Raw genomic sequence first — 19,440 nt, forward strand, 5'->3', positions numbered from 1 at the left:
GGATCATTCAGGAAAAAACATGCTTGGAAGGGAGCAATGGAGAATATTTCTACTAACGTATTTGTTGCAGGTACTCTTTGAAGTATTCCCTCCTTGAGACGGTCAAGGGGAGGATGTCCGTGAAAAGCTTGAAGGCCTCCAGGGGTATGCCTGATGATTGAAGTCCTCCTCCTGTATTCAACGGGTGTCCTTGTTGGGGATGTGGGGTTAACTTTGGTGTGTGCTTTGGGAGCTCTGTTCTTGTATTCAACGGGTGTCCTCGTTGGAGAACTTTGGAGTCATCCTGCACTTTACACCCAAAAGCTTGGGATCACCTGTCCTGTTATCTGGTGGGTTATCCTCATTCGGGGGACAGGGATGCGTCCGGCACTTAGGGTGAACCGTGGCTATACCTGCGTTCGTAAATCAAGGAAGATAGCTGTAGCGGGGTGTTATCCTTGAGCAGGGAGATGCACTATCCGTGAAGTCCTACGATTACGGATGAGCCTTGGGCCTTCGCGGTTGGGCCTCATAGTTGGACATTCCTAAAACTAGCGGAAGATGGATTCTGGATGGGCTTCTATCGGGCCTAAGGATAAGAAGTCTAAGCCCATTAGATTTCTTGTTCCACAAGAACTACGTCAGGCTTGATCCCTATATAAAGGGTACGTAGGCACATTGAGAGGGTAAGAAGTTGAGAGCTGAAAAGGAGCCACCACTTACTCTGATCAATCTCAGCCCAAAACAAGCACAAACCACCACACACCGCTTGATTTTCTGGCGAAGAACCACCGTCATAGATCTTAATTCCGGCGAGAAACCTCAATCTTTGTTGTTACCAGATTCCTCCGTCAACATACTGGGAGATCTGGATATCTCGCATCAACAACAATTTCGGCATAATTATAGCTGGTTTCTGACAGATAATTTAGAATGGTGGTGAAAATCGCATGTACTTACCTCTCACACAAAGTATTTGTTCATAATACAAGGCCAACTGAGTCCTCCGAATATTGCAGTATCAATGGAATTAATGTGAGGGTGAATTGTGTAATTACTATTTTCAGGAAAGATACATGATGAATTGCTCAGAAAATTATTATATTCATTTTTAATTTTCGAAATATTTATATTCAGTTGATTAAGCAGTCCGAAAATAAAATGACTAATTATTTAGCTCGTTTATTAATTTTTTAACCTGATTACACGATCAGTTTGAGATTTGTTTCAATTAAATCTCTTTCATTTTATTAATTAAATCTGCTTTAAATTTAAGAAAAAATAAAATAAAACCACATATAAACTAAAGAACTACATTTAACCGTCTAGACAAAATGTCATAATGTAAGAAAAATCAAAAGCCCTATACAAAGTCACAAAAACAGAAACTATAGGATTTATGTATCATCATCGTCTGTATTATTCTTCCTAACAAGAACAAAATAGCCCAACACAGCACAAACAGCAGCCACAACATTTCCTTCCTTGATCAAAACCCTGCCCACAAATCCAGTAATCTCAGCCGTCAATTTCTTCCCTTCCCCCACCAACACTTTTCTTGGTTTCCCAAAAAAAGTCAACATAACAAGCACTGTGATCCATGTTACTAAAGTTGCCGGAACTGCCACAGCCAACGCAGCAACCATCGAAAGCAACCCGAATATCACGCCCAAAACCACCGACGCATAAATCGCCGGCCACCCGTACGAGTTAGATGAACTTGACACGGTTGTCTCGTACCATGAAAGCACAGATTTCAAGATATTCCAAGAAGAAAATAATAATAAAGAGTAAACTGTAATAAATAAAATTACCCATGTTCTTCTTTTACTGAATATTTTTGTAAGTATAGCTGGGGCTGAAGATGAATATATTTCTTCTGGTGTAGAGTCCGACATGTTTGCTGTAGTCCGTAGAAGATAATTAATAAACTGGGGATGATTCTTGTTTGATGTTTGTAGTGTTTTTTTGTTTTATGGTTTGGTGAAGACAGAACATCATAAGTGTAAGTATTGGAGTTAAGGTAAAGTATTAGATTCTCTGTGCACGCGCTTTCTTTACAGGGTTTAAGTTTTTATTATTCTGTAAATTTGTACATTACATTTTAGTAGTCAAAAATCAAAATACGCTCAATCGGAAGCATTAAACTTTTACATCATGATTTTTTACTCTGGTTTGATTCGATGGGTTAAGGCAGGGATGCACATACGAACCGTTTGATGAGTGTACAGACAAACGTTCAACCGCCCAATAACTTGTAACTGAATCGTGAATAATCGCTAAACACAGGTTTATTATGAATTTAAATTTTAACAATCGCTTATTCGTGATTTAAATATGGTTTTAAATTTTTTTAAATCGAAAAATAGCAACCGCAACCGCAACCGCAAACAGCGACATATATTTATAATAAAATATGTTTTCAAAAATATACTTAATATCACATAAATTAATAAATAAACATATTTATTTTTTTAAAAAAATTATTATTTACTATTTTAAGACTAATCGACTTTCGTTAATATTTAAGTTTATATTTTATTCATACTGAAGTAACTTCATCGCGAAGACGCAAAATTTGCAACTTAATTTTCATGTTTCTAATTTATGCATTCATTGCGTATTTTATTATGTTTTTAGTATTTTTAATACGCATTGATCATTAGTTCGTATTTTATTTTTAAATGTAAACTTATCAAATAACTTAAAATTAAAGTTATTAATGTTTCAAATTTATTTCTTTTGGCAAATTATTAATTATTTTATAATAAGTGGTTGAACCGCAAAACGATCCGCAATAATCACAAATTTACAACTGTAATTGACGCGGTTAACCGCAATCGCGTTGTGCAGTTGTGAATGACAATTTTCAAAAACCGTTTTTCCCGTTTTGGTTTGACTTTTTACCCCAAAATCGATCTGATATGAACCGTGTAAACCCCTAAATTAAGGGTTTTTAATCATAGTTAAATATTGAATTGTTTTTGTTCATCGTTCTCAACGTCCTGTTACTTAAAAGATTAATATTATAACATTACTTCTAGATATATATTTGGGAAGTAAAATAATATTATTATCGAGTTCTGTAAATTTCTTCTTATTACTATTACTATCAAAAGAAAAGTCGTATATTATAATATTTTAGATAATCTATATACATTAAAATTTTTATTTATTATTTATTTTAAATTGATAGTTATTTAATTTAATTAAAATGATTAGTAAATAAAATTTCTTAAAATCTAGCTGCTTTTATTCGGTTACGATAACATTCAAGAAATATTTGTATACCTTAACAAAGATTAATTTTAGCCCGTCTAAGCACATAATTAGAGTTATATTTGATATTTTTTATGATTCTATAAAATAGATATAGATGGTAATTTATATCGAACCGGTAGATACCCGATCTGTACCGATCCGATCGGGTTTTATCGAACCCAAATATTTTGGGTTTGGATTCGGGTTTGAGTTTAAGACATACCGCTTCGAACCCGATCCGAAAACTCGAAACTCGTTCCGTTCCGACCCGAACCCGACCCGAAACCCACATTAATATATAAATAATATTTATATTAGTATAATATATAATATAATATATTACTTATATTAGTAATAAAGAGGATTATATTTTGTACAAACTATTACATTAACGTCTAATATCACTTAATTATTATCGTTAAATGTGTTTTTAGCAACAGGTTTTTAAACAAATATATTACAGGCCAAGATTGTTATCTTGTTTCACCAAGAATTTCATCCTTAAATGTATGATCCACTGCCTTTTCCGAACATGTAATTCAACCCCCAATAATTTCAATATCTTCATTTTTATGAGTCCCTTTCTCGAATCAGATCATAATATCATTCACTAGATTTTGTGGGAATGAAAGGGCAATTTGGTAGAGAGATTTATAAACCCGAACTTGAAACGAACCCGATAAAACCCGATAGGTTCGGGGTTCGGGTTTAATGATTCGGGTTTTTTCAGGTTCGGGTTCGGGTTTGATAAAGAAAGTCGGGTTCGAATTTGGTTTTTGCCAAACCCGTTTTGACCGACCCGATTGTTATCCCAAAAAATAGGTTATGTTGCCCCTTTTATACAATAATTTTGCCCAATGAGTAATTGTTGAGAAGATGAATTCTGAACTTTGAGAATCTGCCAACCTTGATGTTTAGGAAATTTCCATCCTTTGAAACTCTGCTCAAACCCTTTGCCTTTAATTCATTGAATCTCTGTTCAAACATCTCAATTTCCCTTGCATATTTTCTTTCCCTCTCTTCCCTCTCAGCCTTTTCCTTGGCATGTCTGATGTTCCTTTCTCTCAACCTTTTAGCTAGCACAACCTTCCTCATTCTTGTACTTGAATCCTTGTCCTTCATCAAGCTAATCACCCTCTTCAATTCCACAGTTGAAAATGTCTCTATTACTTCTCTATTCGGCAAAATGAAAGAACTATCCTGATAGTAGATCCTGACTTTTCTCAGAGAAATAACTCAAACTTTGACTATCTTCTCAGCTTGTTGTTGGTGATAATCATCATCTCTTATGCTCCTTGAAACTGCTAGAAAGCCATCCCGATTGATACAGTTCCAGATGACACCAGCATTTGCTTGAATTTTCTTTGGTTTTCTTCATTTAGTTTTGAAGTGAGTTTTAGATGGAGGTTTGAATGAAGGTGGTCTTGATAATTACTTGAGTGAGGTTTGGCTAGCTTTAATTGGTATTTTGAGTAGGTAGTTTACAGTTGGCTTGTATATTTACTTGGTTTTTTGAGGTTGGATTGATTGAGTGTTTGTTTGGCTAGGTTTAGGAATTTGAGTTTGGCGAGTTTGGATATTTGGATTCCTTGGACATCTTGATGTTTTGTTACCACTTCTCCATCTCTTTTCTTTTTCTTCCCATCATAGTTACTTTCTTTTCTTTCTTCTCCCTTTTCTTATCATCCCCATTGCTGTCAGTTGCTTTTCTAGACTGACTTGGATTTGAGCCAGAAGATTTTTGCTCATCTTTTTTCTGGTCATCATCATCAAAGTCATCTTTGTATTGATTTATGTTTTAGGCAACATGGTATCAGCATTCCTCAGATATCTACTCAAAATCTTGACCATCTCTTTACCTTCAATTATTTTGATCTTCTTGGTTTTCAAGTTAGTCTCTTAAATCATGATCAGTCTCAGGTTCCCCAGACACGGTGCTTTGGAATTATGAAGTGTTTGAACCTTTTGGTTGTTGAACAAATGTAGGTCACTCCCTTGCCAGATTGAAGATATGCTTCTGGAAAAGCAACCATTTGAGCCTTTTTTAGTTCATTCAGCAAGAGAGTGTCCACTAGAATCACCCTGTTGACTTTGTTGATTAGGATGTCCAGCTCAGATGCTCTTCTTGATTGGAGATAAGAGAGAGACACCTGCTTACACCTGTCCACACCCGAGTCACTGAAATTAGCAACAATCCTATTCTCTCTGTAATTTCCATTTATCACCATTATCACCCTTAGAAAATAGATATTTCTGTCCAAAGCCTTTTTGTAAGTGAAGAAGTTGTTGGTTAGAAAGATTCTGAGAGCCTTGAGAAGTTCATCAAATTCTTTGTCTAGGTAAGGTCCCTCAGCTGCTTTCAACAGTATGTCCATTCCAACATCATCCTTCTGTTGAGTTTGAATTATGGCTTGACTTGAGGATTATAATTTTAGTTGTGACTCCATCTTCCCCTTAGTCTTGGTAACAGGCATAGAGATTGGAGGTAGAGGGAGTGTAGTCCTAAATGTTTATGGTGATTCTGGTAGAGGTATGTTTAAAGCTTCCATAATAGCCCCCAAGGTTATTGAATTTTGCATCTGTAAATGTTTGTGGGAGTTTACTTGGGACTTTATATCTTGCTTCTAACTTCAGACTATTGAGGTTAACTAAAACACTTGGGCTGCGAGAAAGATATTAGAGGCTTGAATATCCGAGACTTGAGCCTGGAGATTCTGTATCTGAATTTTGGTTGAGGTGGATATTGAGGGTAGAGGCTGAGAGCTGGTTGATAGAGGAGCACCAAAAGTAGCTTGACCTGATTCTTGAATTCCCGCCATCAATAAAGCTGAAGGGTCATATCTAGCTTTGTGAAGCTGCTTCAACTTGACCTTTGTGTCATTGTTGCTTGTTATTTGTTGTTGGAAAACTTCATGAAGAGCTAGAAATGATTTTTTTAGATTCTTGATGTTGATCTCCACACCAGTCAAATCAAATTTGGCCATCTTCTCGGCAAATTTGTTAAATTTATTTTTGATCTCAAGCTGAGATGACACTAATTGATCAATAATGTCACTCACCATTTTCTTGACCTTTTCTTGATGACTATCCAAAGTCTTTTCCAATGTTTTACTAATGAAGTGGAAAGCTTTTAGCTGTGCTTTGTAGACCTCTGTAATATCATCATATACCTCTTATGGACTGAGAACCTTGGCATTTCTCCCTAAGATGGTGACATAATCTTATCTAAATCTAGCCAAGGCCTCATCCATATCCAAACTGAAATCTTTAGATAACCAAGCATCTACATTCCCATCTTGCTCAGCTTCATCAACAATCTTGTTTTGCTGTTCTTCCACATCTTTTTTGTATGACAACAAGATTGCTTGATAATCCTGATTGGACATATCAGTTATGAGTAACTGTTGGATAATGTTTGCAAGTCCATCTAGTTGGTCTATAAGAAGGTCATCCATTGTGATTGGCTGAGTTTGAGCATCCTACAGCCACTGAGATATGAGATGAAAGCGTTGATGTGTAGTGTTTGTGGTTGAAGGTTGGTCTGTTGTAGTGTTTGGGATGGAGGTGGTAATAGTACCTATGACAGAGGTCACAATTGGACTCACAACAGTAGCTGTAGTTTTGATAGTGTGTTGTTCACCACTAATGGGAACCTTTATTTGAATTGGAGGGGATTTGACCAGGTTACTATCATGTACAATGGCCTCAAACCCTTGTTCCTCTTACAAGAAACTGACACTTGAATGTGCTATGCTTGCCTCCGCAATGACTGGATCATTGGCAATTGTACTACTAGCTTCAATTGACAATGCAATATCGGTCAGGGTTGTGAGGGGAGTTGTTCCTACTTGAGATACCTCCAATTAAATTGGAGAGGCTTTGAGTAGCCCCCCCTTAAGAGGACTACCCTCAAACCTATCAGTCTGTGAAGACTGTGATGCACATAAAGGTGCTAGGGTAACATGCACAAGCTCTTCAGTAAAAACTGATGAAACCCCTGTGTTTGTGATGGTGTCATCAAGGTCTACCTCAGCATGTAACCTCTCACCATCCAATTGTAGTGTCTAAGTGGTGATCACAGTTTTTTGAACTGTGTCACTTAATTTTGGCAATGCCTGAGAGTTTGATTCAAGTGTTTCAGTGTAAGAAGAAGAAATTTGAGAAGTAAGATTTGATATTTTAGAACTGATTCTTGGCAACTCCCCCTGAGTTAATGAGGGAGTTTCAAATGATGTGCTCTCAGTGTATGTGCCATCCAAATTACTTCTTTGTGCAGACCTCCAACAGGTTGCAGTGGGGAGACTGTTTTGTTCAATAGTGACACCTTGTTGAGAAGGTGCCCCTAGAGTCTGCTCAAACCCCTTTGTTACAACTGCATCTTTTTGAGAAGATACAGAGGTGGCTGTCTGAGTGGCCAACTCAACCTTCCTATACTTCTTTGATTTTATGACCAGGTTAGGCTTACTAATTTTTTGGTCCTCGCCACTCTCAGAAATAGTAACTATTGGTGTATGTTTTCTCTTCTTTTTACTAACTTTAACATGTTGAAGGGCTGAAGTAGTTGGTTCTCTAGATTCCGGTGATTTTGAAAGAAGGGTCTCAGTTTGGGAAGGCTCCTGTTGGTTATCCTGTGTTTATACTACTATAGGTGCAGGAGCCATGACTGAACTAGATACAACACTAGCCCTCATGTCAGGAATAAAATAAGGGTAGCTCCTAAATCTCTCCAACATAAAAGTTAGTGATATTTAGGGCTACCTTCACGTGATCATTTGTAATGAGTGATCTAAAAATGATTTTGGACACTTATTTACAATTGCTTATTTTACTTCTATCAATTTCATCAATCATATGTATGTCTGCAACTTTATATTTTAAAGTAGACATAACGAATCTAGGGAAGAAAATTTTCTTATCTCTACTTACCAGTGGCATTGTGAGCCTGGTGTTGAGTTCTTCCATGATCAATAACCCAACATTGATGTGTCTGTTGTAAGCCATTGAGAACACCAGCTTCTGAACAACACTAGATATGTTGTCATACCCAGTCTTCCTACATGTGAAGGCCCTCACAATAGAAACAAACATAAATGACCATCCCTCCTTATATACTTCTTGTTGAGACTGCCAAGATTGATCTTCTCACTGTAGTTTATGAAATCCATAAACTCAGCTAGTTCTTGAGTTGTAGGTACCTCCACCATGCCGTCTGTAGGAATTCCCAAAGCTTTGTTGACATCATTGGCATCAAACTCCACATGTCTTCCCTGAATTGAGATATTCCTAAACAAAAAAATTACCTAGTTCTCATGCATAATTTTATTCGCCATAGCTGAGTTACAGAATTCATTGAGCACATCCAGGTAGAGAACAAGGTTAGCAGTTAAAGCCCTTGCAAGATAAGATTCAAACAGAAACTTAACAAAGCATTTGAAACTGTCAGGAGCTTGATTTGCATATGTAAATGCCAAATAGTTGGTACCATCCTTTGGGATAACAGCTCTAACATTTTTTGGAGCCATTTTAAGTGTTTGAGTTGGAATGGGGTAATTGACTTTAGAAGAGAGGGGTTTGAAATGAGAGAGAACGGTGAAGATTTTCAAAAGCTAGGTCAATTGAGATCTCGAAAGCGTAAAGAGGGGTTATGTCGAGATATCTGAGTATTTATAGGATAGAGATATGACTTGTCGAGAAGTGGTAATAAATGGTTGATATTGCTTATCGAGAAGTCACGTGAATTAGAAAACTCATGTCGAGATGACACTATCCTGATTCTTATCGAGAACTAGATAGTGACTTATCGAGATGTAGAATAAATACCCAGTTGTCCTAATGGGACTGAATTATTCCAATTTATATTGAATAAATCAATATAAAATTAAAATAATTTTGTATCAAAAGTATTTTACTAGAATAATTTATAAAATTAAATTATTACAGTTCTAAGTTATCGAGAAATCTAAAATTTATACTTGTAGAGAACTCCATGTATAAACAAATGTCAAGATCTCTACAACACTAATTGAGATGTCATAATAAGGCTTGTCGAGAAGTCTTTCGAGAAGTCATGAAAAAGACTTATCGAAAAGTCTATCTAGATGTCTCAAAATTACTTGTCGATAAGTCATTAAGACTTATCGAGAACTCAGTTCTCTATATAGTTTTATTTTATTTCAGTTCTATTTATTTTGAAAAATAAATATACAGAGAATTCTGAAATTTTTATAGATCATATTCCAGTTAATTTCCAATTAAATCAAATTATTTTTTATTTATTAAAAATTAATCTGCTACAACACAATAGCTGAGTTCTTCCCTTTAGGATGAAGAATTAAGCATATCAATTTTATCAACAAGTCTAGTGAAAGTTGCTTCATCCAAAGGTTTAGTGAAAATGTCAGCTAATTGTTTTTATGTTGGAACAAAAATGAGCTCAATGGTTCCATTTATAGCATGTTCTCTAATAAAATGGTACCTTACATCAATGTGCTTAGTTCTAGAATGATTAACAGGATTAGCAACAGTAGATATGGCACTAGTATCGTCACACATGATTGGAATTTTATGTAACACTAGGCCATAGTTCATTAATTGATTTCTAATCCAAAGCACTTGAGCACAGCAACTTCCAGCAGCTATGTATTCATCCTCAACTGTGGAAGTTGACATAGATTGTTTTTTCTTACTATACCAGGATACAAGTCTTTGACCAATAAATTGTCAGTTTCTACTTGTACTCTTTCTGACTACCCTGCATCCAGCAAAATATGCATCTGTGAATCCAATAACTTCAAATCTAGTTCCCTTGGGATACCACAATCCCAAGTTTGGTATCCCCTAATATCTAAAAATCCTCTTTACAGCCATCAAATATGATTATTTGGGATTTGCTTGAAATCTAGCAAGCATGCATGTTGCAAACATGATGTCTGGTCTACTAGCAGTTAAGTACAGCAAAGATCCAATCATTCCTCTATAACCTGAAATTCCTATACTTTTTCCTTTCTTATCTTCATCCAACTTAGTAGCTGTAGACATAGGTGTTGATGCAGGTGAGCAGTCAACCATTCCAAATTTCTATAATAAATCTTTGACATACTTGGTTTGATTAATGATAAAAATTTCATCACTTCTTTGACTTACTTGAAGGCCAAGTAAGTAACTTAATTCTCCCATCATGCTCATTTCATACTCAGTCTGCATGAGTTTAGAACATCTTTGACGTATCTTTTCATTTGTAGAACAAAAAATGATATCATCCACATAGATTTGGACTAGGATTATACCACCATCATGCTGCTTGTAGAACAAAGTCTTATCAATTGTACCTCTTGTAGATCCATGTTTGAGCAAGAATTCTGACAGTGTGTCATACCATGATCTAGGTGCTTGTTTCAATCACTAAAGGGACTATAACAGTTTGTAAACAAAGTCTGGAAATTCTGGATCTTCAAAGTCAGTGGTCATTGCACATAGACTTCTTCTTCCAATTTACCATTAAGGAATGCACTTTTCACATCCATTTGACACACCCTAAAATTTGAATGTGCAACAAATGCAAGAAAGATTCTTATTGCCTCAAGTCTTGCAAGTGGAGCAAAAGTTTCATCATAACCAATTCATACTTCTTATGAGTAGCCTTTGGAAATCAGTCTTGCTTTGTTTCTAGTCACAATTCCATTTTCATCTATTTTGTTCATGTACACCCACTTTGTTCTAATGATGCTTCTGCTCTTTCATGCAGGAACCAATTCCAAAACTTTATTTCTTTCAAATTGATTTAGCTCTTCCTGCATGACAGTTATCCAATCAGGATCAAGTAGAGCTTCCTCAGTTTACTTAGGCTCAATTTGAGAAAGAAAACATGCATGCAAGCATTCATTTGCAGTTGCACTCCTAGTCCTCACTCTGACATTCGGATCACCAATTACTGCATCTTTTGTGTGACTTCTATTCCATTTCTTGGTACGATCTTGTTGATCAGAGTTGTCTGCATTTTCTTCATTGTTGGAATAACTTGCATAATTATCATCTCTTTCTCCCCTTGAGTTTGTTCCATCAAATTCAAGCGAGCTTCTGTTTTGAGAAGAATCCACATTTTCATGGTTAACTGGTCCATTTGTTTCTTCATCCATTCTGTTGATTGGGTTGATCTCGACATCATCTTCAGAATCACTATCAATGTTTAGATTTTTAAATTTTAGGGCTTCAGCTTCATATTCATCAAGTTACTCCAAGCCTGGACACTTATCATCATCAAAGGTCACATCAGTGCTTTTCATAATTTTCTTTTGCTCAAGCACATAAGCTCTGTAGGCAGTTCTTTCCAATAAATATTTTAGAAAGATAGCTTCAAAAACTTTAGAGTCAAATTTTCTAACAAATTCAGAGTTGTCTTTGAGCACAAAGAATTTGCTTCCAAATACATGCAGATGCTTTAAAGTAGGCATTCTTTTTGACAAAATTGAGTAAGGTGATTTGCCAAGTTTTTTATTGATTAAATATCTATTTTTAGTATAGCATGCAGTATTGACAGCTTCTTCCCAAAAACTTGTTGGCAGATTGACATCTTGCAGCATTGTTCTTGCAGCTTCAACTAGAGTTCTATTTTTCCTTTCAAGCACACCATTTTGCTGGGGTGTTCTTACAGCCGAGAACTCTTGAACAATGCCCTTGTGTTTGTAGAATTCACTTAAAGCTGCAGTCCTGAATTATGTGCCATTATCACCCCTCAATCATTTAACACAATTTTGATCCTCAGCCTGCTTCTCAATTTATTTATATGTTCAATAATGATGTGTGGAGTTTCATCTTTTGAATGCATAAATTCCACCCAAGTGTATCTTGAGTAGTCATCCACCATCACCAGTGCATATTTCTTTCTTGAAATAGACAAGACATTAACTAATCCAAACATGTCCATGTGAATAAGCTGCAATGGTGCACTTATTGAGTTTATAGTCTCGCTCTTGTGCTTGGACCCCTTCATTTTTCCTTTTTGACAAGCCTCACAAATTTCATCTTGAGGAAATTCCAGATTTGGCATGTCTCTCACTAATTCCTTTTTCACCACATAATTGATTGCTTGGTAATTCGGGTGAGAGAGCTTATTTTGCCACAACTTGCTTAACTCAATTGATGCCTTGGTATAAAATCAACAAATTCCATCCTTCTTTGTTGAATTTAGGTCTGCAATAAATAGGTTTCCTTTCCTTGCTCCTTTCAGAACAACTTCACCAGTTTTCTTGCTAGTGATTGAGCAGTCTTTTTTGTCAAATATCACTTTGAATCCTTTATCTGTAAATTGGCTAACACTTAAAAGATTTACTTCAAGACCAGCAACTGGTGCTACATCTTCAATGACAACATTCCCAGAAATTAACTTGCCATATCCCATTATGAATCCTTTGTTATTGTCTCCAAAAGTCACCAATGGGCCAGCCATCTCCTCAAATTGTGATAGTAAGGATTTATCACCTGTCATATGCCTGGAACATCCATTGTCAATGATCCATATGACTTTATTCTTCTTGCCCTGCACATAATGAGAATTACGTGTATTTAGATACCCAAGCAGTGTTGGGTATTTTTTTTCACAGAAGTTGCATAAGTAGAGTTTGAGCTTTCAAAAAGAACATCATTCATTGTTTGATTAGCATTATCCTTTTTAATTATAGATCCAAGAATTCTTTCCTTGAGATCTTTTCTCAATTTATGACAGCTTGTCATAACCTTCATATTGCAAGGGATGCAATCAAACTTGTCACATAATGAATAGGGATCTTCATCCAATGCCTTATTGTATTTGCATGCTCCCACTTTTGGCTCACTAACAGCCTTTCTAAAAAGGTGTGTTCGGTGATTTGTTGAACCATATTTTTGACATTGCTTCCTTGGAGCATCTGCAACATGGGCATAGTTTTTTCTCTTATTTACACTATCTTTCCATTCTTGTTCTTTTTTTTTGACAATATTATCATTTTTGACTTCCTTGGTTGGCGTCTTTGCAGTCTGGTTTATTATGGGCTTCTGTTAGGGCGAAAACACGCGCTAATATTCACGCAAGTATACGCGTTCGCAAGTAGTATAAGATATAAATCAGATTCGTTCCCACAGAGACTGGTTTAGGTTAAGGTCAATTTATGCACATATGCAACAATGTATGGTTATCGCTCAATGCTAAGACAAATAATAAATTGGGTTTGTATTAAACTAAGAGATTATACTAAATATCATTAACTAAGAGAATTAAGGTTTAATTACTTATATAAGACAAACATGGGATTCTAACTTCATTACTACTTCATTCAAAGTCATTATTCTTAAACTTAGCATGTGATGGTGATGACACTAATCAGATAACACGAAACTAGTAAACGCCAACTTTCATTGTACGAATACCCTACTACCAAGCATCCACAAAAGAGATAGAAGTTGACTAGACACCAATTATGCTTAGTACTTATATGTCTATAAGAATTGAAAACATAACGGTTTTAATGCGCAAGTTATCTATCCTGATTATATAGGGCAAGTAAGATGGTTAAAATTACCTACGAATCATGCATAACAATAACACATGAACCTATGCTAGCATGGCAAGTTCTAAACTTCTATATTCATTGTCGCTTCAATAGAGATTAAGACACTATCTTATATGTTAGCCACGCACATAAGACGAATAAGCACAACCAATACTAGGATATCAATCAATCACCACACACCAAGATATTGAAACAAATTAACTATAAAAATCCATAAGTAAATCCATTAGAACCCCACGATAACGACTAGTTCATAACCGAACTCATCGTCACCATGGGTTCCAATGAAAGCATGATAATAAACAATATAAGAGTACTAGGGTTCAAGAACAAATAAAAAATGAGCATCCCAAAATCAACTATATTAAAGAAAATAAATGTATTCTTCTCCGTAGCCTTCTCGTGCTCTCTAGGTCTTCTTATTGCTCTCCCAGGCCTCCTTGGAGTTAAAAATGTCTTTTTATGGGTATATATAGGCTCCAGGATGACCAGGACTCTCAAAATCTTCAATTTCGACTCAAATCAGGATTCTGGGGCAGAAACCGGCCGCGGCCGCGCTGACATTCAGGAATTTTTCTGACAAATCTTCTTTTGGCCATATCTTGAGTTCTGTTCGTCAAAATTAGGCGATTCAACTGCCCACGCGAAGCTAACGAGATTCTCTACAACTTGAGAATAGGCTAGGATTTCATTTCTCATCTTTTTTTAGGATAATTCTTTGAAAAGCTTCTTCCTTCCTTTAACTAATGCCTGAAATGCAATAACACAAAAATACATCAAAAATATTAACAACTTGAGTCCAAAACACCAACTTAAGCCTGTAATGAAGCATTCTAAGTAGATATAAAATCTACTTATCACACCCCCAACCTTGAATCGATGCTTGTCCTCAAGCATAAACAGACTCAAAACTACAAAACAAACCTAATGCATGAATGCAACTACGTGAATGCAACTAAATGATAATGCAATCGATCCCCTCAGAATAACCATAACCAAATGAATAAGTCACGCCTCTAAGAATACAATAAATCAAAAAAGAGTTAGAATAAATCTCAAAAATCAACTCACAAACCAAAACGTGCGTGTGTGGATGCTTAACATATATACTCTCAAAACTAGATCAATAACCATAACTTATCTTTCATCAAACAATCACAAGTTTATAAATAGAATAGATGTTAAACGCATAATGACTCACAACACCTCCTTCCTACTAGAGTTATACAAGGATTCATGCTATTATTGAACACATAACAAATATGCTTATTTGACCGTGTAATGAATGAGGTCCCAAAAGACTTATGCAATAATACCCATGTAGCAAGCGTTAGGTTAGCGGATCCCAGACTATAAAAGCCTTAGGTCACTAGGCACAAAGTCCCCTAGAACTTAATAACTCGAGTATTAAAGAGCTCACTCTTGATCAATTATGCATAAACACATACTTTTTTTTCTTTTCTTTTTTTCTTCTTTTTTTTCAACAATTTCTGAATGAGTGCGTTTCGCTCCATCTCATTCAACCCTAGACTACTCATAAATTATGAGCCGGCTACTAGCCATTTGACGCCTAGCCTTACAATAACTAGCAATGAAATCCAAGTTTTTCTCCAGTTTAAAATTTTAGTGTGCTTTTTGTCATTACGAGAATACCACAAATTTTAAATATAACCAAGTGATTAAATCTCAACAACAAACAAGTATGATCATGATCTACATCAAAAGCAACCCTATAAGACCTTGTGAAAATATTTGTTTCTGGAATGCAAATCAATTCATTAGGACTTAAACATCCCTCTATTCGTCATCACTACACTCACATCAACATCAACCAATCAAATAGCATAGTTCATCTTAAGGGATCATGCTAAATATGCATGCAAATGCAACTATATGAAATCACATAAAAAACAAACAAATATGTCCTCTATGAACAATCATGCAACACTACGAATGAAATACAACTATAAGCAACATGAATCTATATGAACTATATGGACACACACAAACTAATCCTTACATTATCACCCCCAAACATAAAATTTTTAATGTCCTCATTGAAGGTAATAATAAGGATTTCAGGCATACCTAGTTAGCGGGAGGATCACCCTCTTCGGGTGGAGGATCAGGTGGCCAATCAACCTCGACACCAGTGGCTCGGAAAATAGTGCCCAAAGCTTATGTCAAATCTTCAACATAATGTCGGTGGATGTCATGCATGGCCTCAATACGCCAAATCAACCTTCTATACTGCGCATTACCAAAACCAAACCTATCAACTACTTGTTGTGCATAAGAAGAACCCTCTGTAGGCACGGGAGGAACCGTTTGACCACCCTCGACATCATCAAAAATATATCCCAACCCCTTGTCAGGGGGTGCACCTAAGAATGCATAACTCAAGTGATCTTGAAGTGGGTTGAGCTCAAGTGTGGGAGCATCTTCAATAGACGGCTCAAGACGCCCCTGAGAAATTTTCAGCTCTGCTAACCCAAGAGAATCGAATGGCATATCCAATTTCCTCTTCCACGGAGGTGCATTCAAAACTTACAGTTGCTAGGCTCCCTCTTTGTTATCAATAACTGATTTCCCCATTAAGGATCTCTCTAAGGTCTCTGCCTTTGGCAATTGCTCAAGTTCCGAATTCACGACAGAGTCTACCCACTCTACTTTAAAGTACTCCTCTTTAGCTGTGGGTAACTTTATTGCCTTGAACACATTAAAAGTGACCTTTTGATCGTGAACCTTCATAGTAAGCTCTCCTTTTTGCACATTGATCATAGTTTAGCCAGTAGCTAAGAATGGTCTCCCCAAGATAATGGGAATCTTCTTATCCTCCTCAAAGTCAAGAATTACAAAGTCAGCTGGAAAGATAAGTTTGTCCACCTTGACCAAAACATCCTCCACTATACCTCATGGATAAGCGATGGAACGATCAGCTAGTTGCAATGACATGTATGTTGGTTTCAGATCAGGTAGACCAAGCTTCTTGAAGATAGATAAGGGAATCAGATTGATGCTAGCTCCCAAATCATATAAACAATTGTCAAAAGATAAGTTTCCAATAGTGCAAGGAATAGTGAAGCTTCCAGGATCTTTAAGTTTCGGAGGCAACTTCTGTTGCAGCACAACACTGATTCCTCCATAAGAGCAACAGTCTCTAAGTCATCGAGCTTTACTTTCCGAGAGAGAATACCTTTCATAAACCTTGCATAGCTAGGCATCTGTTCAAGAGCTTCAGCGAAAGGTATGTTGATATGAAGTTTCTTGAACACCTCCAGAAACTTAGCAAATTGCTTATCCAACTTCTGCTTCTGCAGCCTTTTAGGAAAAGGGGGTGGAGGATAGATCTGTTTCTCCCCTGTATTACCCTCAGGAGGAGTGTTTTCCACAGTAGTCTTCTTTGGTTCCACCTCTGCTTCCTTCTGCACTTCTCTTCAGCCACAATCTCATTTTCTGGAATTGGCAAGGGTGCAGACGCACCTACATTCTGGACATAATTTTCAGACTCTTCATCTTGCTGAATTTGGGGACTTGCGACCCTTTCAGACCTCAATGTGATGGTGTTCACCTGTTCTTCAACTTCCCTCTCGCCTGGATTGGCTTCTGTATCACTAGGAAGCGTTCCTGGTGGTCGATTCAATAAGGCGTTAGTAATTTGCCCTATTTGGTTCTCCAGATTCTGGATTGAAATAGCCTGGCTTTGGCATATAAGATCCTGGTTTTTGCACATAAGCCGTAACTCCTCCAATTCAGATTTTTCAGTCGAAGATAGACCTGCACCTCCATGAGTTTGTTTTTGAAGTTGGAGTTGTTGTCTTGGTGCGAATTGTTGCTGAAAATCAGGAAGACTGAATTGCTCATTTCCAAACTGTTGGAACGGCTGTTGCATCGCATTCTGATTGTTGCTCCATCTGAAGTTAGGACGATTCCAGTTGTCAGGATGATAAGTGTCTGGAACTGGTTGCTGTGATCTCTGAAAGTTGCTCACAAACTGAGCTAATTCATGAGATATAGCGTATTGCTCCATCGCATACGAACCTGCACATAGCTCACAAACACTGGTTATCTGATTAACACCATAGTTAGCTAGATAATCGATCTTCATAGACAACTCCTTTAGTTGAGCAGTGATAGCCGTAGCTGTATCCACTTGAAGAACTCCTGCTACCTTGCCCTGTGGCAATCTCTGAGTTGGATATTGATATTCATTAGCAGGCGTCAGTTCAATTAGATCATAGGCTTCCTGTGGTGCCCTCCAAACCCGGGTCAGAGGTTTGGGGTCCACAACACATACACCATATAAAAACCTATATAAGAAATATTATTTGCAATGACCCTGCTTTACATAACCACAGATCGCAACAGGTTAAAGTATGAAAACAAGCCACAACCTTAACTTTTATTACAATGCACCAAATCCTAACTAATTTAATTTACAACTGATAATGGAATTATTCTTACAATCTTACTATCTCACTACCGCAATAAGCTCCTGCTAGCTCGATCCAACTCAACCTGGGGTCCTAGCTCGTACATTGAACTGGGAAACCTCGCTATCAACCCTATCCTTCTTAACTGTAGAATACATAAAAAGATTCGCAAGAGTGAGCTAACTAGCTCAGCAAGTCACCATGAAAATAATTGAGGTTAATCAATGATCAAACGAGATGATTCAGAGGAATCAAGTTTATTGCTAAACAATCATTAGAATTGGATATTCATTTTAAGTTTTAAAACCAAGGTTAGGCTGTTGATCAGTCACGCTCTAACCCCGAACAAAGCACACAACACTGCTCTAATTACTGGATCCAAGGCACACATTGGCCTATAATTGACCACGAATCTGGTCTGACCACGAATCTGGTCCACATTTAGAAAACTATCCAATTCTAAAACAATTCAGTGTAATAAACAATGTAATTCAATAAGCAAGATCATAATCAACATTGATAAAGCACTTGTACAAAAGCGTAATACGATTCATGAGTATCACAAGGGTATATCAAGGTATGTATGGGAAACGGTTTTCAGCCTGTAAAAGGATCAGGTATTAGACAAATAATGATTTTTCAAGGTATAGTTCTTTGATGTTATAAAGAATGGTTGGGGTATAAAAGTTTCTGTGTTTTCAAACAATTTTCTTCCAGTGTTTGGTGTTTGGTAGTTATACATTTGGGAAGCAGTATCATATTTGGGTGGTTTGGTATCTGAAAATCAATAAAGGATGGTTTACAAAGAACAAGGCTTATGGCTCAAGATCAAGAAAAATCAGGGTTCAAGGTTAAATAGTTTAAAATACTTGCAATATAAAATAGGAATTATTTTGAATAATAGCGACATGTTATGAAACAGTTCAAAAATATTTGCGATATATCTTGAAGAAAAGTTCAGAAGTACTTGCCTTACAGGGCTTTATAACTATTATTGATCGACTATGAGCCGACTTTGTCGCTCAGGCTTTATTGTCTATCCACTAGATCACTCTGGATTCGACCTTAACACTTAAGTCCTTTGATTGGAACCTTACTGAGCTTTTCGACTCACCACCAACTATCTTTCGTCCAATGCCAATTCTCGGGCATTCCGACTAGAACCTACAAGGTCGAAACATCCTAACTTAGACATTCGATTATGCTTGACATATCCTCGCTAA

General features: G+C 36.6%; 1 protein-coding gene across 1 annotated transcript; it reads right to left on the reverse strand.

Annotated features, from left to right (window-relative positions):
• Positions 1-1,261: 1,261 nt before the first annotated feature.
• Positions 1,262-2,035, reverse strand: LOC141697617 (uncharacterized). Its single transcript, XM_074502099.1, has one exon. It carries the CDS (start codon positions 1,875-1,877, stop codon positions 1,377-1,379), a length of 501 nt encoding a protein of 166 aa, XP_074358200.1. The 5' UTR covers positions 1,878-2,035; the 3' UTR covers positions 1,262-1,376.
• Positions 2,036-19,440: the final 17,405 nt, after the last annotated feature.

This window comes from Apium graveolens, chromosome 11, assembly GCF_009905375.1.
Source record: "Apium graveolens cultivar Ventura chromosome 11, ASM990537v1, whole genome shotgun sequence".
In the NCBI taxonomy this organism is placed as follows: Eukaryota; Viridiplantae; Streptophyta; class Magnoliopsida; order Apiales; family Apiaceae; genus Apium; species Apium graveolens.